The 24,776-nt window shown below is 46.3% G+C and overlaps 1 protein-coding gene across 1 annotated transcript in view; it reads left to right on the forward strand.

Moving 5' to 3' along the window:
* The first annotated feature begins 3,086 nt into the window (after positions 1–3,086).
* LOC112246612 (forkhead box protein O3-like) overlaps positions 3,087–24,776 on the forward strand; it is a 40,741-nt gene continuing 19,051 nt past the window's right edge. Inside the window, exon 1 of the mRNA XM_024415048.2 lies at positions 3,087–4,909. Coding sequence (XP_024270816.1) covers positions 4,415–4,909 — 495 coding nt within the window. The 5' untranslated portion in view covers positions 3,087–4,414. The remainder of the gene's footprint in view (positions 4,910–24,776) is intronic.

The raw sequence follows: 24,776 nt of genomic DNA on the forward strand, positions 1-24,776 counted from the left end.
ATTTATTTATATTTTTTGTAAGTGAATGAAATTCAACTGAGTGCTTCTTCGGTGTGTCAGTGAAATAAATGGTTTGTTGTGGTGAACAGGCTTTTCTAATTAGCCCCAGAGAACGCCTGCAACCAGCCCTCCTGCCTCGGAATGTCTGGTATGGGGACCAGTGTAAAGCAGCCTGTCTGGCTACGTCTCCTGACAGTGACAGGGCCTCCCTCTGTCTCTCCACCTCTTCCTGGCCTTCCCTCTTCTCCCTCCTTAGGTGTGGTCCTCTTCCAAGCCTCTGGATTGGGCGCACTGTCTCTCATCACCTCTGATTAGTTTGTTCTTTGTCTGAGTAGGTGTTCTTGTTGTGAGACATGTTATGCAATGCTGGCCAAAACTCCGTAGCTTGGAAATGGTAACTTTTCAGTTTCTGTGAAGAGTGGATGTCCACACCCCGCAAAAATCTTAACTAGCATAGTAAAACAAAAATCCCCATAAAATCTTTCTGTTAAGCTAGAGATACAGTATCCGTTTTTTTGGTGAAAGGTGGCGGAGCTACAGCGGTATTTGTCAGACCAGGAGACATCCTGAAAATCGTTCTTCTCACGAAAACCTCTGTAGCGTCCGAATGGTTTGGCCTACTAACTAATATGACCCCTCTATGGAAAGGTGAGACTCTCACGAACACGTTGGTTGTTTTGCTCTAGGATGCCCACAAGACTAGTCTGAAGAAGGGGGGTTCAATAATAATAATTTCTTGATTTATATATATATATATATATATATATATATATATTTTTTTTTTCACCTTTATTTAACCAGGTAGGCTAGTTGAGAACAAGTTCTCATTTGCAACTGTGACCTGGCCAAGATAAAGCATAGCAGTGTGAACAGACAACACAGAGTTACACATGGAGTAAACAATTAACAAGTCAATAACACAGTAGAAAAAGAAAAAAAAAGAGAGTCCATATACATTGTGTGCAAAAGGCATGAGGAGGTAGGCGAATGATTACAATTTTGCAGATGGTCATGTACAGGTATATCTCAGATATAGGACAGACACTTCAAAACAAACTTGCTTTTGATTTATTATATTTCTATTATTTATCTGTTTATCCATGTATGAATCTGTTATTCAATGCGGTTCTATGGGCTAACAGCAGTAAGGCCAAATTCAATGTTTAATCAAATGTAATTATTCAGGTTTTTTTTATATCTAAAGGGGCCTTACATTTCTAACTCAAATGGCTAAATGATCCTTGGTGTGACCATCTTAAAACAATTCCTTATGTTAGCTTAGTAGACCCCCCTCAAGCTTAGACTCTGAGTGGTTAATTAATTATTTAAATTAATATGAATACAATTATTTTATGTTCAGAGGTTTTCCTCTGTATTAGCAATATAATATTATGACTGTGTTTAACTGGATGTGCAATATGTATTATACTGTGACACACTATGACACATCCTTCCAACTCACGCATGTGCTATATTTGACATGTATAATTTCACAACTGTGACTGCATTTTGTAGACATGACTGTGCAACCTTAAATGTACTTACTGTAGTAGGTATGCTGGGTGGGGATTTGGTAGACAATCTCAGTTTGTGCTTTAAATAAATGTTGTTGTGGGTTGGGATCTTTGTGGCCACTTATATCACTCAAGGAATATGTGAGCGCGCATAGTTTTTTTAATGTGTGTGCTGTCGGTCCCTCATGTTAAACAATGCTATTCGATCCACCGTCTAGAATTGTCCTCAGAACAAAAGCTTCTGCCAAAAACCTTAAATCGTGGGTAAAATTATGTAGAATGTTGACAACCCCTTTTACAGAACAAATAAATGAAATGTGAAGTAATTCACAGGTGTGTGTGTGTGTGTGTGTAGCAATGACTGTGGGTTGGTAGTGTTGGCCTACCTATCTCATAACTGGTGCGTGCAGACATTCTGTAATGGCCACGACATTGCCCAACTACTCACCTGATCCTGGGTTGGTTACACTAGACAATGGGCGGCAAGCCAACATGCGGTCTACAGGTCCACACCCTAAACAATTTCAGGGTGGAAAATGACATTTTATTCCTGACGAATGAAAAACATTTTTTTTTTAAACTCAGATATTTAAAAGTCACTGCCCTAATCCTGAATCTCTCCTGTATTATATTGAACACTGTCTTAATGAGTAACCACCCATGTACAGTCAATTAGATGTGTCCATGTGTGTAATAACTGTAACTGTAAAGCAAGTTTAATTTATTTGGTGAAAAGTACAGTATAAGGGTCAGATATGTTGCACAGCGTTTGGGTATATGTTTTCCATTCCTGTGTGGTTAAAAAATACATTATGGGTTAGGCAGCCCCCTATGTCTATTTTTACTTCTCTGGTTTTATGTAGTTTATAGGGCTAGTGTCTGTTTTTCAAAAACCACTGACCCATATGTTTTGAGTTAGACAACGAGAATGAACACCAGGGTGTCTGATTTCTCTATTACCCTGACTGTTACATTTTGCAAGTCTGGATTACTCATGATGTAAATACCCCAAGTCTGGATTACTCATGATGTAAATACCCCAAGTCTGTGATGACTCTTTGGTTTTGTTCACCCTCGACTATTACTGTCAATGGCAAATGTGTGACGCAGACGTACCACCAATACAATTATAAATTCTCAGTCAAAATAAAGGATACTACGTTGATTACACCATTCATCTGAATTAACCCCTTATGCCATACATTGGGCCAATGGACAACGTGGTCTGAAACATGATAGCCAATCGGCATCTAAGCAACTGAGCAATGCGCCCGCCCAGCTGTCAATTTGATACATGAGGAGGCGGCACCATACAGTGAGGCGTGGTCGGAATCCCCTCGGTCAATGTAGCAATCTGGTAGTTATGCACACATGGGTCAAACGCGCTGCCACTGGGAGTCTGACATCCTCAACAGTCATGCCTGCCGTGTAGAAAGAAACAGGCTGCTGTAACGCATCGAAGCTTGGCAAATGCGATTTTAGAAAATGATGTGCTAAATTGTGTTATACCCACATTTTTTTTCCAGTGATGGGGGGAATAAAGCAGAGATAATTGAACAGCATGTAGCTATTGCATTTTTTCCTCACTCATAGGATTATAATCTGGGGTTACCTAATCTCTGGTAATCTGAACTAAATCTATCTAATTGTGGTAGAAAACTACACTCCCGCTGTTCTGGTGCACCATCAGAGACGCTTTGCGCGTCAGTTGGTCTTGTTGGACACCGTGCCGCCAAAAGGAAATTATCATGATTCTACAAGATTTAAGGACATTAAGAGAGTACATCTGCACCAAATTGAAATTGAGGCTAATTGGAATCTGGAGACCAAAGTTCGCATTAAAACGCCCAGCGGCTGCTTTTTCCAGAGATTAAGAACATTTAGCATATATTGTTGAAACATTTATGCCATGGATATTTGTCTACCATTTCATGATGGGGTTGATATTATATGTCAGAGTTCGGGCCGGGGTGTTGTAAACGTGTTCTGGGAGTAATGGGCGCGCCATCCAATGGCAGCATCTATTCCACACAACAGCGTCAGCACGTCATCAGTTCACATCTACGAAACGAGTTTTATTAAATGAGGACATGTGAGGGGATCTGAGTGTAAGAAAAACAGATTGGAGATCAGATAGCCTACATGTTAGACATACTAGAGGCGAGCAAGACGTGTGATAAATCATTTGATCAAGTGGACAAGAACAGACTGATACTGGACTGTGCACTGTCTGGAAGCGTGTCGCTTTTTAGAAGACACATGCGACTCGATTTTTAAAAAAAGTAACATTGCAATTGAATTCGGAGTCGTTTGTGTGTGACTGTGAATGGATTTGCATTGGCCAGCCTATTCCGTGAAGACTGGTATATTTAATGTACGATGATCACACATCGTCGCTTGTCTGTGCTGTCTGGACAATCCTGTTGATTTAAACATTATTCCCGTCTATGTTTTGGCGGATTCTTTCGAAGGCTCTCTGCATCTCCATTCTCGTTCTATGAGGTATCATCTGTTGCTGCAGCCGGATTAACTGACATTGTCATGCATTTGGATTGACTCTAGCTGCTGGAGATGTAGGCAATCAGCAATTCATAATTTCCCCAATTTAACATGTTTTATTTCAGGTAAAATGGGAGAACGATTATTGTTACTATTACTGCTACTCTTATCGTTACATGCGGGTTGTGATAGCCTACTGCAGACGAGCCATTCAAAATCGTCCATCTCCACAGCAGCCGGCTTCTCTGAGATTTGAGCGTTACTTTATTGAATCAGACTGTAATAACCCCGCCACGAGACGGATTTCGGCTTGAAGTAGGTCTAGTATTGGAGACAATACGGGAATTGTGGAGGTATTGTATTTCTTTCTAACTCGGTTATTCCTTCACAACTGAAGATAAATGTTGATGATGGGGGACGACGAATTGGCTCATCAGGTTGATTCGGATTTCGAGCCGCAAAACCGGCCTCGCTCGTGCACTTGGCCACTGCCTTGTCCGGAGGATTTCCCCGAAGTACTGGAGGTCAATGGGGGTCTTCCACTGACCACCATCAAGGTGGAACCAGATGACAATCTTGCCGTTTCAGCGTGCAGAGCGGGGAGAATGGGTGGCACGCCGACGGAGCTGAAGCATCCAGCAGTCGCCCCTGCTCCCATCGGCGCGACGCACCCATGCTTGGCCGGCGCGGCACTTGATGTGACTGGACAATTGCGCAAAGCCAAATCCTCGCGGCGGAACGCATGGGGTAACCAATCGTACGCGGACCTTATCACACGAGCCATTGAAAGCACCCCTGAAAAAAGACTCACGCTATCACAGGTCTACGATTGGATGGTCCGCTATGTTCCCTATTTCAAAGATAAGGGCGACAGTAATAGTTCAGCTGGATGGAAGGTAAGCGCATGCCTACAAATGTTATAATAGGACATACTTTATGTCGATATTAAACACACCAGAAGTCTCAATCAAGACAACATTTGGGTAGGCTATTACTGGGCCATAGGCTACATTTTTGCACATATACTGTGTATTACATTGCCACATGTCACACTTTAGGGTTGTTACGCATGAATGGTGCCATGTAATTATCCCTCTCGTCAATGTCACCGATCAATACATTACTGTAGCCTACCATTGGCAGCTCAATGGAATGGAGCAGGGTGGAGGTTGGAAAAGCACTGTGCATATACCTTCATAATTCCATCTTCAGTTTGGCTACATGTATACAGTAAATGAGTAACCGCCCCCTTTTCAAAGCCTATGATCATGAAAGTGCACACATGGCAAGCATTTTTATATTGGTTCCTTTGGTTTCTCTCCTCTCTCTCACACTATCTCTATGTGTGTGAGTTGGAGAAATAGGCCCTAGACAGAGGCATAGAGCCAATAAAAATCTATTTTCACGACTAATATTTGTTGTACACCTACTCTATACTCTCTTTTTAAAGTTGTCACTTGAGAGACACTTGTAGTTGTAGCCGGTCAGCTGTCCATCGGGTAAATACCCACTGGGCACACACTGGTTGAATCAATGTTGTTTCCACGTCATTTCAATTAAATGACACAGAACCAACATGGAATAGACATTGAATTGACGTCTGTGCCCAGGGGTTAGGCTATTCAAAAGGTGCTTTTCTACAGACACGCACATACGCACACACACACAGGCTACCGCCTGTGTCGCTAGCAGCCTAGAGCTGCCTCTCCTGGATGTCTGCCCATTTCACTGTATCAGCCTCATTATTATACCGTCTCACTCATATCGCTGTTCTTTATTAATACAAGCTAATGTTAAGAACATAAAAATGAAATCCCAAAGTAACAAGGACAGTTAGAGGCACAAGTTGTCTGTAGCTTGTGAGGTGTGGAAACACTTTGTTGCTTTTATGAATTCTGTCTTGCTGCTTTTTGTTCTATGTTGCTCTGTCTGTATGCTACGTCTTGCTTGTTCTATGTTGCTCTGTCTGTATGCTAAGTCTTGCCTGTCCTATGTTGCTCTGCATGTGCTCACTGCTCAATGATTGTCTATATTGTAATTGTTTTTAATAACCTGCCCAGGGACTGCGGTTAAAAATTAGCCGGCTGGCTAAAACTGGCACTTTTACTGAAACGTTAATTTAATGTGCACTGTCGCTGTAAAAATAAAATAAACTCAAACAAGTGTGGCTCTTGATATTGTTCCTCTCAGAGAGGAGATCTTGAGGGCCAGACATGATGAGGTCACAGGTGGGAGCGTTATAAACCCATACCATAACACTTGTCCCTGTAGAAGAACCTTTTATGGTTCCAGGTAGAACCTTTTCACCCAACGGAGAACACTTTTGGAATCCTTTCTTTCGTAGAGGCACGGTTCCAAAGGAACCATTTTGTATGAAAAAGGTTTCATGTAGAGAACCCTTTTCCCTGTAGATCAGAAGAACCCTTTTAGAACCTATATGACATCCACAGCAGTTTGAACCGTGTGTCGTGCGTGTAGTGGGATCGACTGTAGTATCCCCTCAGGTTTGCTGTCAATCTGCTGTCAGTCGTTCCTGTTGGTTCCCCTCTCAAGAGGCTGTTTTGAAAGCTACTGTCGTGTCCTCTTTTTCTGTCTGTGTGATCGCACCAAATCAAATCTTATTTGTCGCGTACACATGTTTTGCGGATGCAGTGAAATGCTTGTGTTTCCAACTCCGACAGTGAACTTATACCGAACAGAACAATACAAACAGATCCAAAAAATGAAGCAATATCAGGACGAGCAATGTCAGAGTCCGGAATATACACTGAGTACACAAAACATTAAGAACATCCGCTATTTCCATAACATAGACAGACCAGGTGAATCCAGGTGAAAGCTACGATCCCTTATTGGTATCACCCGTTAAATCCACTTCAATCAGTGTAGATGAAGGCGAGGAGACAGGTTAAAGAAGGATTTTTAAGCCTTGTGACAATTGAGACATGGATTGTGTATGTGTGCCATTCAGAGGGTGAATGGGCAAGACAAAATATTTAAGTGCCTTTGAACGGGGTATGGTAGTAGTTATGGTAGCACTGGTTTGAGTGTGTCAAGAACTGCAGTGCTACTGGGTTTTTCACACTGAACAGTTTCCTGTGTGTATCAAGAATGGTCCACCACCCAAATGGCATCCAGCCAACATCACACAACTGTGGGAAGCATTGAGGTCATCATGGGCCAGCATCCATGTGGAACACTTTCGACACCTTGTAGAGTCCATGTCTGACAATTTGAGTCTGTGAGTCTGTTCTGAAGGCAAAGAAGGGTGCAATCAATATTAGCAAGATGTTCCTAATGGTTTGTCCACTCAGTGTACATGTATATGATGGTGTGTATAGTATACAGTATATAAACTCAGCAAAAAAGAAACGTCCCTCTTTCAGGACCCTGTCTTTCAAAGATCATTTGTAAAAATCCAAATAACTTCACAGATCTTCATTGTGAAGGGTTTAAACACTGTTTACCATGCTTGTTCAATGAACCATAAACAATTAATGAACATGCACCTGTGGAACGGTTGTTAAGACACTAACAGCTTACAGACGGTAGGCAATTAAGGTCACAGTTATGAAAACTTAGGACACTAAAGAGGCCTTTCTACTGACTCTGAAAAACACCAAAAGAAAGATGCCCATGGTCCCTCATCTGAGTGAACGTGCATTAGGCATGCTGCAAGGAGGCATGAGGACTCAATATGTGGCCAGGGTAATAAATTGCAATGTCTGTACTGTGAGACGCCTAAGACAGCGCTACAGGGAGACAGGACGGACAGCTGATCGTCCTCGTAGACCATGTGTAACAACACCTGCACAGGATCGGTACATCCGAACATTACACCTGTGGGACAGGTACAGGATGGCAAGGAACGCACAATCCCTCCATCAGGAACGCACAATCCCTCCATCAGTGCTCAGACTGTCTGCAATAGGTGGAGAGAGGCTGGACTGAGGGCTTGTAGGCCTGTTGTAAGGCAGGTCCTCACCAAACATCACCAGCAACAACGTCGCCTATGGGTACAAACCCACCATCGCTGGACCAGACAGGACTGGCAAAAAGTGCTCTTCACTGACAAGTTGCGGTTTTGTCTCACCAGGGATGATGGTCAGATTTGCGTTTATCGTTGAAGGAATGAGCGTTGCACCGAGGCCTGTACTCTGGAGCGGGATCGATTTGAAGGTGGAGGGTCCGCCATGGCCTGGGGCGGTGTGTCACAGCATCATCGGACTGAGCTTGTTGTCATTGCAGGCAATCTCAACGCTGTGCGTTACTGGGAAGACATCCTCCTCCCTCATGTGGTACTCTTCCTGCAAGCTTATCCTGACATGACAATGCATGTCAGCATGACAATGCCACCAGCCATACTGCTCATACTGTGCGTGATTTCCTGCAAGACAGGAATGTCAGTGTTCTGCCATGGCCAGCGAAGAGCCCGGATCTCAATCCCATTGAGTATGTCTGGGACCTGTTGGATCGGAGGGTGAGGGCTAGGGCCAGAAATGTCCCCCAGAAATGTCTGGGAACTTGCAGGTGCCTTGGTGGAAAAGTGGGGTAACGTCTCACAGCAAGAACTGGCAAATCTGGTGCAGTCCATGAGGAGGAGATGCACTGCAGTACTTAATGCAGCTGGTGGCCACACCAGATACTGACTGTTACTTTTGATTTTGACCCCCCCCTCCCCTTGTTCAGGGACACATTATTCCATTTCTGTTAGTCACATATCTGTGGAACTTATGTATCAGTTGTTGAATCTTTTTATGTTCTTACAAATATATACACATGTTAAGTTTGCTGAAAATAAACGCAGTTGACAATAGAGGTCGACCGATTTTGATTTTTCAATGCCGATACTGATCATTGGAGGACTAAAAAAAGCTGATACCGATTAATCGGTTGATTTTTATATATATATTTCTAATAATGACAATTCAATTACAACAATTCTAAATGAACACTTTTATTTTAACTTAATATAATACAAATAAAATCAATTTAGCCTCAAATAAATAATGAAACATGTTCAATTTGGTTTAAATAATGCAAAAAACTGTGTTGGAGAAGAAAGTAGAAGTGCAATTTGTGCCATGTAAAAAGCTAACGTTTAAGTTCCTTGCTCAAAACATGAGAACATATGAAAGCTGGTGGTTCATTTTAACATGAGTCTTCAATATTCCTAGTTAAGAAGTTTTAGGTTGTAGTTATTATAGGAATTTATAGGACTATTTCTCTCTATACCATTTGTATTTCATATACCTTTGACTATTGGATGTTCTTTTAGGCACTATAGTATTGCCAGCCTAATATCGGGAGATGATAGACTTGAAGTCATAAACAGTGCTGTGCTTCAAGCATTGCGAAGAACTGCTGGAAAATCCAGGAAAGTGCTGTTTGAATGAATGCTTACAAGCCTGATGCTGCCTACCACCGCTCAGTCGGGACTGTTCTATCAAATATCAAATCATAGACTTAATTATAATATAATAAACACACAGAAATACGAGCCGTAGGTCCTTAATATGGTCAAATCCGGAAACTATCATTTCGAAAACAAAATATGTGTGGAGTGAAATATGTGTGGAGTGAAATATGTGTGGAGTGAAATATGTGTAGAGTGAAATATGTGTGGAGTGAAATATGTGTGGAGTGAAATATGTGTGGAGTGAAATATGTGTGGAGTGAAATATGTGTGGAGTGAAATATGTGTGGAGTGAAATATGGAACCGTTCCGTATTTTATAGAACGGGTGGCATTCCTAAAGTCTAAATATTGCTGTTACATTGCACAACTGTAATGCTCCGGGTGGCGTGGGTGTGGAGTCAAATGCAGGAGACAGAGTTCAATGCTGTGCGTCTTTTAATAGCACCAACGCACCACAGGGTGCTCACAAAAGTTACGTTCCCAACCACAGGGAATCAAAATGTACAATGGAAAAAATCACGACCAGGCACTAACACGTACCTCTACAACAGAGTCGAAGGTTACATTGAAATAATCCCGCACAACAACCAGGCGGGCCAGCTGTCTAATAAAGACAAACTAATTAAACATGAACAGGTGCTACCACTAAACATACAAGGAGGGGGAGGAAAAACAATCAGTGGCAGCTAATAGGCCGGTGACGACGACCGCCGAGCGCCACCCGCCCGGGAAGGGGAAACACCCTCGGTCGGACTCGTGACAGTACCACCCCCCTGACGCGCGGCTCCCGCAGCGCGCCGACACCGGCCTCGAGGTCGCCCCGGAGGACGAGGTGCAGGGCGATCCGGATGGAGGCGATAGAAATCCCTCAACATGGATGGATCCAAGATGTCCCCCACCGGTACCCAGCACCTCTCCTCCGGACCGTACCCCTCCCAGTCCACGAGGTACTGCAGGCCCCTCACCCGGCGTCTTGAGTCCAGAATGGCCCGGATCGTGTACGCCGGGGACCCCTCGATGTCCAGAGGGGGGGGGGGACCTCCGGTACCTCACTGTCCTGCAGGGGACCAGCTACCACCGGCCTGAGGAGAGACACATGAAACGAGGGGTTAATACGATAATAGGAAGGGAGTTGTAATCGATAACACACCTCGTTTATTCTCCTCAGGACTTTAAAGGGCCCTACACACTGCAGACCCAGCTTCCGGCAGGGCAAGCGGAGAGGTAGGTTTCGGGTCGAGAGCCAGACCCTGTCCCCCGGTACAAACACGGGGGCCTCACTGCGGTGGCGGTCAGCACTCCTCTTCTGCCGTCCACTCGCTTGTCGTAGAGATTCCTGGACGGCCCTCCAGGTCTCCTTGGAGCGCTGTACCCATTACTCCACCGCAGGAGCCTCGGTCTGGCTCGGATGCCATGGTGCCAGGACCGGCTGGTACCCCAACACACACTGAAAAGGGGACACGTTAGTAGAGGAGTGGCGTAGTGAGTTCTGAGCCATTTCAGCCCAGGGAATGTATCGTGCCCACTCCCCTGGCCGATCCTGGCAATACGACCGCAGAAACCTACCCACCTCCTGGTTCACTCTCTCCACCTGCCCATTACTCTCGGGGTGATAACCGGAGGTCAGGCTGACAGAGACCCCCAAGCGTTCCATGAATGCTCTCCATACCCGAGACGTGAATTGGGGGCCCCGATCAGAAACGATGTCCTCCGGCACCCCGTAGTGCCGAAAGACATGGGTGAATAACGCCTCCGCAGTCTGTAGGGCTGTAGGGATACCGGGCAAAGGGAGGAGACGGCAGGACATAGAGAACCGATCCACAATCACTAGAACCGTGGTGTTCCCCTGAGACGGCGGAAGATCGGTCAGGAAATCTATGGACAGATGTGACCATGGCCGCTGTGGAATGGGGAGGGGTTGTAGCTTCCCTCTAGGAAGGTGCCTTGGAGCCTTACTCTGAGCGCACACTGAACAGGAGGAGACATAACCCTTAACGTCCTTAGCCAACATAGGTCACCAATACCTCCCCTGAAGGCTCCCCACTGTCCTCGTCACCCCAGGGTGACCCGAGGAGGGTAGGACGTGAGCCCACCGAATCAGTTTGTCCCGAACACCAAGCAGCACGTACCTTCGCCCCGCTGTACACTGAGGAGGCGCGGGTTCAGCCCGTAACGCCCGCTCGATGTCCGAGTCCACCTCCCATACCACTGGGGCTACCAGCTTTGAGGCGGGAAGGATGGGAGTAGCAGAGACATTGAAAGTCAATATATATAAAACATATTTAAATAAATAATAAGAGTTCGGTGGACCCATCCTCCGTGTCGTAAAGGTGGGACAGTGCGTCAGCCTTTACGTTCTGGGAGCCCGGTCTATAAGACAAAGTAAACCGGAACCGGGTGAAGAATATGGCCCACCTTGCCTGACGTGGGTTAAGTCTCCTAGCTGCCCCGAATATACTCCAGATTCTGGTGGTCGGTCCAGATGAGAAAGGGGTGCTTAGCCCCCTCAAGCCAGTGTCTCCACACCTTCAGAGCTCTAACCACCGCTAGCAACTCCCGGTCCCCCACATCATAGTTACGCTCCGCTGGGCTGAGCTTCCTTGAGAAGAAAGCGCAGGGGCGGAGTTTTTGTGGCGTACCCGAGCGCTGTGATAGCACGGCACCCACCCCAGCCTCGGACGCGTCCACCTCCACTATAAATGCTAGAGAGGGGTCCGGATGCGCCAACACGGGCGCATCAGTGAACAGCGCCTTCAACTTGTTGAATGCTCCGTCCGCCTCTGCTGACCACTGCAACCGCACCAGGCCCCCCTTCAGCAGTGAGGTGATGGGAGCCGCTATCTGGCCAAAACCCCGGATAAACCTCCGGTAGTAGTTGGCAAAACCCAAAAACGGCTGCACCTCCTTTACCGTGGTCGGAGTCGGCCAATTACGCACGGCCCTAATGCGGTCACCCTCCATCACTACCCCCGAGGTGGAAATGCGATATCCCAGAAAAGAGACGGCTCGTTTAGAGAACACGCATTTCTCAGCCTTGACGTATAGGTCATGCTCCAGCAGTCTACCAAGCACCTTGCGCACCAGAGACACATGCGCGGTGTGAGTGGCCGAGTAGATCAGAATGTCATCGATATAAACAACCACTCCCTGCCCGCACAGGTCCCTGAGAATCTCGTCTACAAAGGATTGAAAAACAGCTGGAGCATTTTTTAACCCATACGGCATGACGAGGTACTCATAGTGGCCTGATGTAGTACTAAAATGCGGTTTTCCACTCGTCTCCCTTCCGAATACGCACCAGACTATAATACGCGCTCCTGAGATCCAGTTTTGTGAAGAACTGCGCTCCTTGGAACGGTTCCACCGCCGTAGCGATGAGAGGTAGAGGGTAACTATACCCCACTGTGATGGCGTTTAGACCTCGGACGCAAACCTCCCTCCTTTTTCCTCACAAAAAAGAAACTCGAGGAGACGGGTGAAATGGAGGGCCGAATGTACCCCTGTCCCAGCGACTCCGTGACATATGTCTCCATTGCCAACGTCTCCTCCTGGGACAGCGGGTACACGTGACTCTTGGGAAGCGCAGCGTCTACCTGGAGATCTATCGTACAATCCCTTCCCGGTCGATAAGGTGGTAATTTAGTCGCTTTCACTTTACTGAAAGCGATTGCCAAATCTGCATACTCGGGGGGGAATGCACACCGTGGAACCCTGGTCTGGACTCTCCACCGACGTGGCACCGATGGAAACTCCCAAACACCTTCCAGAACACTCCTCTGACCACCCCTGGAGAACCCCCTGTCTCCACGAAATTTTAGGATTGTGCCGGGCCAGCCAGGGAGTCCCCAGCACCACTGGAAACGCAGGCGAATCAATAATAAAGAAACTGATACGCTTCTTATGATTCCCCTGCATCACCATGTCCAGTGGGACCGTGGTCTCCCTGACCATCCCTGACCCTAATGGCCGGCTATCTAGGGAGTGCACGGGGAAAGGAGAATCTATCGGCACCAGCGGAACCCCTAACTTAAGGGCGAGTCCGCGATCCATAAAGTTCCCAGCTGCGCCTGAATCGACTAGCAGGGCGCTAGTCGATTCAGGCGCAGCTGGGAACTTTATGGATCGCGGACTCGCCCTTAAGTTAGGGGTTCCGCTGGTGCCGATAGATTCTCCTTTCCCCGTGCACTGGGAAGAGGGAAAAAAGTGAAGGAAAAAGGTTAAGACAAACATGTGGCCAACAGGGGGTTCTGGGTGAGTTTGATGCTGACTCACCTGGGGTGACCGAGAAGCGTTCCGCCTGCCATCTCTACTCCCAGACGGACCCCCCCAGCACCGATCAGACGTGTGTCCTCTCCGACCACAGTTGGTGCAGGGAAGGCCTCCTCCTCCGGTACCCCCGGTGCAGCCCCTCCCAACTCCATCGGAATGGGAGCGGAGGGGCCCTGCACAGGACCCTCTCTGAACGCCCGCGGGCAGCCAGCAGATTACCCAGTCGAATGGACATGTCAATCAGCTGATCCAGTGACAGAGTGGTGTCCCGACACGCTAACTCCCGGTGGACGTCCTCTCGGAGACTACACCTGTAGTGGTCCATAAGGGCCCTGTCGTTCCACCCAGATCCGGCTGCCAAGGTCCGGAACTCCAGCGCGTAATCCTGGGCGCTCCTCCTCTCCTGCCTGAGATGAAATAGTCCTTCTCCCACCGCTCGGCCGTCTAGAGGGTGAACAAACACCCTGTCTAATAAAGACAAACTAATTAAACATGAACAGGTGCTACCACTAAACATACAAGGAGGGGGAGGAAAAACAATCAGTGGCAGCTAATAGGCCGGTGACGATGACCGCCGAGCGCCACCCGCCCGGGAAGGGGAAACACCCTCGGTCGGACTCGTGACAACAACCTTCAATGTTATGTCATAATTGTGTAAAATTCTGGCAAATTAATTACGGTCGTTGTTAGGAAGAAATGGTCTTCACACAGTTCGCAATGAGCCAGGCGGCCCAAACTACTGCATATACCCTGACTCTGCTTACACTGAACGCAAGAGAAGTGACACAATTTCCCTAGTGAATATCAAATCAAATCAAATCCAATTTTATTTGTCACATACACATGGTTAGCAGATGTTAATGCGAGTGTAGCGAAATGCTTGCCTGCTAACATGAATTTCTTTTAACTAAATATTCAGGTTTAAAAAATATACTTGTGTTATGATTTTAAGAAAGGCATTGATGTTTATGGTTAGGTACATTGGTGCTACGATTGTGCCTTTTTCGCGAATGGGCTTTTGTTAAATCATCACCCTTTTGGCGAAGTAGGCTGTGATTCGATGATAAATTAACAGGCACCGCATTGATTATAAGCAACACGGGACAACCTAGTTAAACTAGTAATATCATCAACCATGTGTAGTTAACTTGTGATTATGTGAAGATTGATTGTTTTTTATAAGACAAGTTTAATGCTGTCTAGCAACTTACCTTGGCTCCTTGCTGCAGTCGCGTAACAGGTGGTCAGCCTGCCACGCAGTCTCCTTGTGGATTGTAATGCAACCGGCCATAATCGGCATCCAAAAATGCCAATTACCGATTGTTATGAAAACTTGAAATCAGCCCTAATTAATTGGCCATGCCGATTAATCGGTCGACCTCTCGTTCACAGTGAGAGGACGTTTCTTTTTTTTGTTGCTGAGTTTACATTTGAACACATCCACTGTACATGTAGGCTATGTTGTGATGGTTTTACCCTCACAATTTAACGGTGAGATCCTCCAAAACACGAGAAAATCGTCAGGGCTAGTTTGGTTGCTCACTACCTACTGTGAATAGACATGGTTAGTTTAGGGTATCACACGGGGCATGTTCAACAGGGCACAACGTTGTGGAGCGTTCAGGTGTTACGTAGAACAAACATGCCTCTCTGACATGTAGAATCAGTAATAATGTGGGCTCTATTCATGACATTGCAATGTTCAACAAAGCTAACCTTGGAACACGGCCCAAAAAGCAGCTTTGGAAGGACCACAGTTGGTAATCAACACCAGAACACGTAGACAGAGGATTCAGAACTACACTAATACCACCCCATAAAAGAGTGAAAATCACACGTCAGTTCATCACCTACCAGGCATTCCATGCTTGGCAAGTGTCAGTTTAGTCTTTCACAACCAGGCTCATAATAATGAAACAAACACTTTATTGGTGTTCATGTGAGAAATGCTTGGAGGCCCGGGGTTTTAAGTGTTTCTTTTCCATTTAAACGTGACTTTGTCTTCATGATCTGTGTCTCCCTGTGTGGAGTTCGGTCGTCTTCACATAAACACCTGTTGTACTCTATGTTTCTAAAATAGCCCTGTGTGTCCCAAATGGCGCCCAATCCCATAAGGGCCCTGGTCAAAAGTAGTGCACTATACAGGGAGTAGGGTGCACTTAGGTAGTCACGAGTTGAGGAGTATGTCAAGTTCAGTCCTCTAGTCTGCTTAGCCTTAATCACCAAGCGCCTGACTGACACTTAACTCTTAAGTCCATCCCATTTAAGTGAGCGCTGCTAAGGTGTGTCTGCAGGTGGCTTAGCCCTTGTTATCCCCGCCCTGTACCTCGACGGCAGTGGCACGACCAACAGAACGCTAACCATGCTAACAGACTCTAACCGCTAAGCGACAGCCCAGCTCTATCTTTAGCACTAGTGTCACCCAGTCAGCGAGCCCGACAGTTACGAAACAGGCAAATTAGGGGGTTTGACTCCATGGAAGATTGAGGAAGTCTGAGGGCCAGGGTTATTATGAACCCAGGTTTATTATGAACGGTGCGAGGCGAGAGGCGCGGTCCATCCCAGGTAATGAAGGTGTTTAGGAAAGTTGTTTTAAAGCAAGGCGTAATTGCAGTAATAGCCCTGGCCTGGTTTCATTGAGAGACGTGGTAGGTAATGTAAATATACACTTAGAGGAAGCACTCGCATACCCAGGCCTGAGGAGACAGTGTTTAATGCGACACAACCCCCATCGCCCGTACAGCAGCCATTTGTAGGTCATAAAAAACATATGGTATAGTCGATGATCAATTTTAAATTATGGACTGTGCAGGGGTTTAACATCCAGTTGTTGACCAACTGCTTTGATGCAAATACTGTCGCAGACTCGCAGCACAGTCCAAATTATGAGTCAGTTGTTTGTAGATGCTATCTCCCTCCCCTCCCCATACACATTCCCATACTTACACAATCATATCAGGCTCCCTAATTATTCGCAATGTGTGTGTGAGAGTTGGATAAGATTGCCCGCGCCGTACGCTACATTCCCATTTCAATCAATAGGCGAACCCGTTTGATGTGGGAACAGTTTTTTTTTTTTTGCGGGAGAGAAAAAAAAGATAAAAGACGAAAATATTGGTAAGCCTCTGATGAAATGAACTGAAATTGTATGGTTTGTGGGGGAGGGGTCGGCTGAAAGGAGAGGCACAGGCAGACGGCTATTGAAAGAGGTTTGTATGTAGTAATTCTAATCTGGTCCAAAAGCAGGTAGTCTTTTCAGCCTCCAGTTCCTCTCTCTCTCTTGGTCTGGAATGGACACTGGATTGCTGACAGTACTAGACAGTACTGACAACAACCAACAGCTGACTATAAATACTGGCTCTTCTGACTTCTAGGAAGGCTGGAATCTGAGGCCCTGGCCTGAACCTAATCATCTCCTTAGAGGAGGCTACTGTAGTGCGTGGGCTTTGTGGTGTTGGCCGCGCCCACACGCACACGCACGTGCGCAAACGCACACAGGCGTAGAAAAACGAACACGCGCACACACACACACACCTATGAGGGCAAGCACACACAGTACATACACACATGATGCTGACAACACACAACAAAGGGTCAACAGTGAGTGGTGGTGGTGTGTCTTTGTGGGGGATACTGCAGGGGGAGGGGTTGTCTTAGGCCCCTCTGATTGGTGTGACTGCGTGTTACTGCAGAGAATGGTGCACATCCTTGGCGCTGACTTCCTAATGTCTATAACGGTGTGTTTTAACGGTGCTTGTGTGTGTAATGCCTGCAGGGGCTAATAACTTCATTTGGTTCAAGGGAATCTCCTGTGTTAGGGGCTAATGAAGATGTTGACTGTGTGTGTGTGTGTGTTGCCTGCATGTGGAATTAGTTTTTTCCCCTTTGTTTCGAGGATAATATTTCTTAATGACCTCTGTGTGTGTGGGGGGGTGGGTGGGGGCTGGTCTCTGAATGTGTGTGGTTCTCTGTGCTACTTAGGGTATATGTGTGTGTGTCGCACAGTGTGTGTGTGAGCTGCAGGCAGTCAGATGCCAGGGGATTGGCGTCAGGTTGGAGCGGGTGCGTCAGTCAGACGCTCTAATCTGAAGTGACGAGACTGTTATTTATAACGTGTCTTTAGGTAACAGGCGGTCCAGGCCAAGAGGGCATAGGGTCAGCAGCTAGCTAGCTGCTTGACAGAAATCAGCCAAAATAGAAAGCGGAGGGGGTGTAACATTTTGTAATGACAGGGTTGTGTTCATTAGGCATCAAATGAAAGGGAATGGACTGAAACAGGGAGGGACTCATTTTTGTTTTCGGTTGCAAAAAGAACATTTTCCGTTGCCTGCCCTAATGAACACGACCCAGGTTCTACGCGGACAATCACACAATCTTATTACAGTGTTAAAATACAGTCATTACTCATAAAGGGGATAAAGTCAATTAGATCATATCTGTGAAGTTGTTGATTTCTACAAACATGACACTGACACGTGTGCCAACCTCTGTGGAGAGATGTGCAGACAGTCCTAGTACTGTTGGGACACACGGGCCTTAGCAGAAAGTAGGAGATAAACACTCCAGTTGGGGAAATAAGACGGATACGGCTATCTCTGTGTGTGAGATAGAACATGTGTATGACAGAAAGGAGACTGATTACTCTTGAGAGTGTGTGTGTGTGTGTGTGTGTGTGTGTGTGTGTGTGTGTGTGTGTGTGTGTGTGTGTGTGCGCGTGTGCGGGTGGTGAGTGTGTGTGTGTGTGTGCGTGCGTGCGTGTTGAGGGTGGGTAGTCTTGAGGGTGCAAGACTGGAAACGATCCTAGACTTCAGCTGATTCATATTTTATCCTCTCTTTTGGCTCAGCGGAAAGGTGTAATTTGAGAGAGAGACACGCAATGAGAGCACAGGTGATACAAACGGGATAGATTTATGATGTCTGATTATGAACACCTTATACAGTGTCTCTCTCTTGTCACACGCTCTCTGTTATGTACATGCATGCACACTCCAGGCAGGTCACTCCAGATCCAAGGCGATATTTGACATTCGTCCAGGTCCCCAGGATGTCGGGAGATGCCTTCAAAACCATCCACTAGGGGCAATGGTGAGAACTATTATCATCAAGTAGACTTGCGGCTTGCTAGCGAGCGCCGAGGGTCGCGTGTTCAATCACAGTACTAGGCACTCATTTGTGACAATATCCCAAACTTTAACCCTTACCTTAACCATCGGAATTAATGACAATAATTACAAAAAAACTATTCTTACCCATTTTTTCTCCCCATTTTCGTGTTATCCAATTGGTAGTTACAGTCCCATCGCTGCAACTCCCCTAACCCGAACAACGCTGGGTCAGTTGTGCGCCACATCATGGGTCTACCGGCTGCGACACAGTCCGGGTATCGAACCAGGATCTGTAGTGACGCACAGCTATACCTAACCTTTAACCTTAATCCCAAACCCTAACCTTAATGGTACGATGATAACTCCCTCTCTTCCCACCAACCTTCAGGCAGTCAGCACAGCAGTTCTAAGGGAAGTGATGGAATGTACACGCAAATGAACAAAGCATTCAAATTCACAAAATGCCAAACAGGCATTAATGTGAAAACAATAGCGTTTTCCCTTTGAAATGACACAATTATATTCCCACTGTCTCTATCTCACAGATATAATACCACACTGTCTGTCTTCATTGACCAATTTCAACATGTTCTCTCATTCCTTCTCTACGCCTCCCCTCAGATTTATCCTAGCACGGGCCAATTCAGGTTAACTGTCTTACTCGTTAGGAGTCTCCTGCCTCTGCCAGTTACCCAGAGTGCCATAAGCAGCATGTGTTTCCTTACAGCGATCACATCTCTCCCAGACCAGATCTCACCAATAATGACACTGCATGGATTTCCCCTCTCCAGCTGTATCTGTATCATTCAAAATATGTTGGAAATGGCACTCTATTCCCTATTCAGTGCTCTACTTTTGACCAGGTCCCATAGAGGTCTGATCAAAAGTAGTACACTATGTAGGGCATAGGATGCCATTTGGGACGCAGCTCTAGTTACATAGGGTTACTCACTTGGAGGGCTTCCATGTTGAGACTTACCACACTAAACAACCTTTTCTCGAGTTTTCTCAGGCAAGAGGTTTGTAAGGCAGTGTTGTGAGTGAGGCTAGGTCTTTAGGACGTGGACTCTGCTCATTTTAAAAATAAAGTGGATCATCATTCCTGCAGCGTCGCGTCATCACCCTCTGACTGGGCTGGCTCCTACCGTACCGCACACACTATCCCTTTGCCTTGGAGCACCACCCATGGAGGAACACTGTGTTCTTGGTGGTGAGGCCCGTGGGGTGGGGGTATGATGAGAGGGAAAAGTCATGTAAATGTGGTCGTTCTTTTGTTTTGAAACGAGCTGGACTTGGGGCGGATTGGCTCTTTGGGGAGGTGTGGCATTGTTTGGTAAGAGTCAAATGTTTTTGGTGACGCCTTTTACAGCTTGGGACTTGGTGTGCCGAGGCACTTTACGAGTTTGGAACGTCCACAGTCAAGGGAAGGAAGGGAGGGCGGGGGGGGGTTCTGTTCTCAGCATTGAGCCAACATTGGATCCTCAGAGAAAGCACATCTCCTTCTACATTTCTCTCTCTACCCTGCCAGGGGGGGGGTGCCAAAGGCAGAAGGAGGGGGAGCGGATGGGGAAGTAAAGAGGGAAGAGTGGGAGGCCTGCTTCTGTTGCTCTCTCTATAGAGCAACAACTATCCAGCTAACTGACTGGGTGCACAATGAGTTAAAAGGCAGCCGTCCACAACTAGGCCTATATTCCAACGTAGCAACAATTAAAAAGAGACACTGAGAATTCGGTGGAGTTGTATTGTGCCCAATAAAAGCTGGATGTGGATGTGGTTGGTCCCCATGGTAAAGGGCTTTATTTTCATCCCAAACCAAATATTTATCCTTCCTTCTTGGCTTGTGTTCGCTCACCAAAAGGCTTTTGTTTAGGAAGATTTGGTGAGTGTGTGTGTGTGTGTGTGTGTGTGTGTGCGTGAATGTGAAGGCGGTAAGACAACTCATCGCGCTGATATACGGAGTCCTGTCTAATTTCCTTCTTTTTTTTGCCCGTTTATTTGTGGTTATCGTTGCATTGTATGCGGTTCAGAAAATATATGCACATTGGTAGCCGTCTCGTTTGTCTGTAGGCGATGAGTCTCAGTGGGAGTGGCTCCGATATGAGCAACGATGTCCTTCAAGTCGATTTCAAGCTCCACATCAGGCTCCCTTCTGCGTCACATGCACAGAATACAACGGGTGTAGACTTTACCGGGAAATGCTTACGTACAATCCCTTTTGCTTGGGCCTGGGTTGGTCTGGGAGCTATTCATTTGGATAGGTACGGGGTGAAGCCCGTCTGTTCCCATTCGTTCTTGAACATGAAAAATAAGACATTTTATTTGTCGAACACCTTTTCATCACATGGATAAATCACAAAGGCTCATGAAGCAGCTGGTAACATATTGCTACTGTGTTCAATGAAAGGCTGCCGGTGCTTGGGAGTAACTTGGTCTGTCTATGAGTGAGTCGGTGAGCTTGAGTCTGGGGATACATGCGTGGCTCTGTACATGTGTGTCTGTTTGGGTGCATGTCAATGTGTATTATGCAGTGGATGGCTGCTGAAGGGAGGATGGCTCTTAGTAATTGCCAGAACTGCACAAATGGAATGGCATAAAACACATAGAAACCATGTGTTTTGATATCTTTCTACTTATTCCGCTCCAGCCATTACCACGAGCCCGTCCTCCCCAATTACGGTGCCACCAACCTCCTGTGGTATTATGTATATGTGTGCACATACTGTATACCTTTGTGTGTGTGTGTGTGTGTGTGTGTGTGTGTGTGTGTGTGTGTGTGTGTGTGTGTGTGTGTGTGTGTGTGTGTGTGTGTGTGTGTGTGTGTGTGTGTGAGAGAGGGCTTGCATGCGTCTGCGTGGCTGATGAGCTCAGTGGGAGTTTGGTTCCCGGGGGAACGGCTTCTCATTAATAATTCAGACGAGGCTCATTATCAAGGCAGTACAGATTTCTCCCTGATTTCACCTTAATTGCAGGCAGCCTGCTCCACTCAGGCAAGGCAGCAATCCCAGTCGTAGCACAGCCCTCATATTCACTCTGCCTTCAGTAAACCTGGGTTTAAATACTATTTGAAATCTTTCAAATACTTTGAGCGTTTGAGCTAGTCTGTCTTGAGTGCCAGAGGGGCGATGTTTGGGGTTTTGAAGTTCTGATGCTATTCTATCGGTTCCATTGTGTCAGGCAAGCTCAGTCAAGCCCAGCTAAAGTATTTGAAATGATTTGAACCCAGGTTTGACTCTCTGCCTCCAGGATTCACCCCAACTCTTTCCCGTTCTCCTCCTTCCTTCATACGGCCACAGCAATGTTGCCTTCTGTATTGCACTGTACACCTCCCCGCACTGTGCACGGGATGTCACAAACATACTATTTGTACTTACTTACAGATCAGATGAGCAGTTGCTACAGTCGGCCTAGTATCTCGCTACAGCAATGTTTGTGGAATGTCATGTATTGTTATGGTTGCTATAGTGATAAAGGCCTACGGTGTGTGGCTGTTTAGAACGCTGATGTTGTTTTATGTAAGGCAGCTCGACCATGTGAGTTCCGTTTGAGGCTTTTCCCAGTCTTTTATTGTTGTTATGATAAAACTATCTTGATATTCATTGTACAGTGTGCTGAAATTGGGTTTTTCTGTAATGCAACACCATCATGTACATAATGCACTCACTGATGGTTTTCCGTTCTGTCTTTTGTCCTTCTTAATGACCGTGTGGTGCGGAATCCCCATTGAGAACGCAGAATAATGGTTGCGAACCTGTCATATTTGCCTATAAATAATCAACCATTTGCTGACATGAGCATGGTGTTACTTTATACCTTTTTTTTTAAACGTTTATATATATATATTTTTTTTAAGAAAGTAAGAAAAGCATGTTGTTCCATAAACAACGTACGATTCTCTCTTCATACGGAGATACTGTACACTGGAAGCCATATCTCTCTCAGCGCCGCAAACAAATATCGTCACACAAAATCTAGGTGCTCATATATCGTATATCATAACACAATATGCAGCGATTGATGAGGGCGAGAAAACGAGAGGGCGGGGCGGTGAGGAATGTGGAAGAGCGAGGAGGGGAGAGAGGGAGAGAATAGAGGCTGGGTGGGTGACACTCTATCTTTGGCCAGTTTGAGGTGGCGTGTCCCCGTATATCTGGGCCATCTGTCAGTGTGTGTGTGTCTGTGAGAGAGTGTATGTCTGGGCCTTCTATCAGTGAATCTAAGGTTCCCGCAGCCACATGGCTGGACGGGTAACCACCCTAAAGGGGATGAAGAGGGCTGGATCACAAAGGGAAATGTAGTTGCCTTTGACAGAACCTTGACATATCGTTGTCTGGTTGATATGAGAGTGAGGAGGAGACCGGGGCTGAGAACAGTTATAGTGTCTGCTTGTTATGCTAATGGTTACTGGCTATTCATGTACACGTGTATGTAGCCCACTTCTGCCCATGCAGTTGATGGATTTGGCTGTTGGTGGTCAGCTGCGTCACTCCAGGTACAAGTTGCTTCCAGCAACAGGTCTAGGATCAGCTTACCCTTCCCTAATCCCAACTTTATGCACCTGGGGGGAAGGGCACAAATCTGATCCTGGATCAGTATCTAAGCCCAACTTCAGCCTACGGTACTACATTGGGGGGCTCTATTCACTGGGGGTAGGGGTATAGTTGCCAAAATCCCCAAATGTTTTCAAAGTTCACTGTTCACTGGAATCGGCAGGGAATGAGCTCTGAAGGAATTCTCCAACCTGGAATTCTTCACAAAAAACCTGTGCATTTTAGGGAATTTTCCAACCCTAGTAGGGACTGTAGCAGCAGGGATGGTGAGGGAGGTTAGCGGTGGCCAGCAGGCCGGCTGGACATCAGGGGCTGAAATTTGACTGTCCTAACTGGATTTGTGTGTCAGTGGGGATGAATGTAAGGTCAGGATGCGGGGTCTCGTGTTTAGTATTCTGACCGTGTGAGGAGGGCTGAACTCAGAGCCAGCAGATAGCCCGGAATGAACCCAGCACGTATGTCTCCCTCAGTTTCAGTCTCTCTACATGCGTCTCTCTCTGCTTCTGTCTCTCTCTTACTCTTTTTCTCTCTCCCTCTCTCTTTTGCTCTCTCTTTGTATCTTTTTTTCTCTCTCTCTGTTTCCATCTCCCTGGGTTTCTCTCTCTAGCTTTTTTCTCCCGCTCTCTTCTTCTGACTCCATTTCCCTCGTATATTGGGCTTTCCTTCTCTCACACACCCACTTCCTGTCACTCAATCCATTGACTTCTCTCTTCTCTTGCTCTATTTCACACTTTCAGTCACTTTCATTCCTCCTCGCCAAAGTACCCCTTTTACCACTCATTTCCCCATCCCTCGCTCATTTATTCCCTCTCCTTTCATCCTCTTTTGATGTCCTGTTTCATCTCTCCTTCTTTCTCTCCTTCAGTCATTCTTTTATTACTACAACTAACATGATAAACGCCTCGCTTTTCTTCTCCGTAAATGCCAGTCTTAGAGTTGTCTCTGACTGACGTTTTCCATTGTGTGTTCGCGGCCTATAGTTGCTATAGTCGCCCATGACCACATCCAGTCTGATGTATCCGGGAAATAACCATAAAGGGTTCTTTGGCGGTCCCTGTAAGAGAACCTTTATGGTTCTACTAAAGAAGAACCTTTGGTAAAAAGGATTCTACGTGGACCCCAAAAAGGATTCTCCTACAGGGACAGATGTATAACCTTTTACGGTTCTATCTTTTTTAGTAAGAGTGTACCAGAGAGCTTCAAGGATTGTTCCAGACTGAGGTCTTGGCAGGACTTGACAGCACCCCAGTTCTTTGACAATGGGGTGCATCTCAATAGTTTGTCTCCTTCTCTCGTCCCCTTCATTCGGTGGACACATTGAAGCAGGTTTATACTGTTTGATCTCTCCTATCCTTTGTTTTTTCCATCAGTACATACAAAAGGAGAGAAGGCTAGGAGACGATGCTACTTCGGACTAATATACC

Source organism: Oncorhynchus tshawytscha, linkage group LG03 (genome assembly GCF_018296145.1).
Source record: "Oncorhynchus tshawytscha isolate Ot180627B linkage group LG03, Otsh_v2.0, whole genome shotgun sequence".
Classification (NCBI taxonomy): Eukaryota; Metazoa; Chordata; class Actinopteri; order Salmoniformes; family Salmonidae; genus Oncorhynchus; species Oncorhynchus tshawytscha.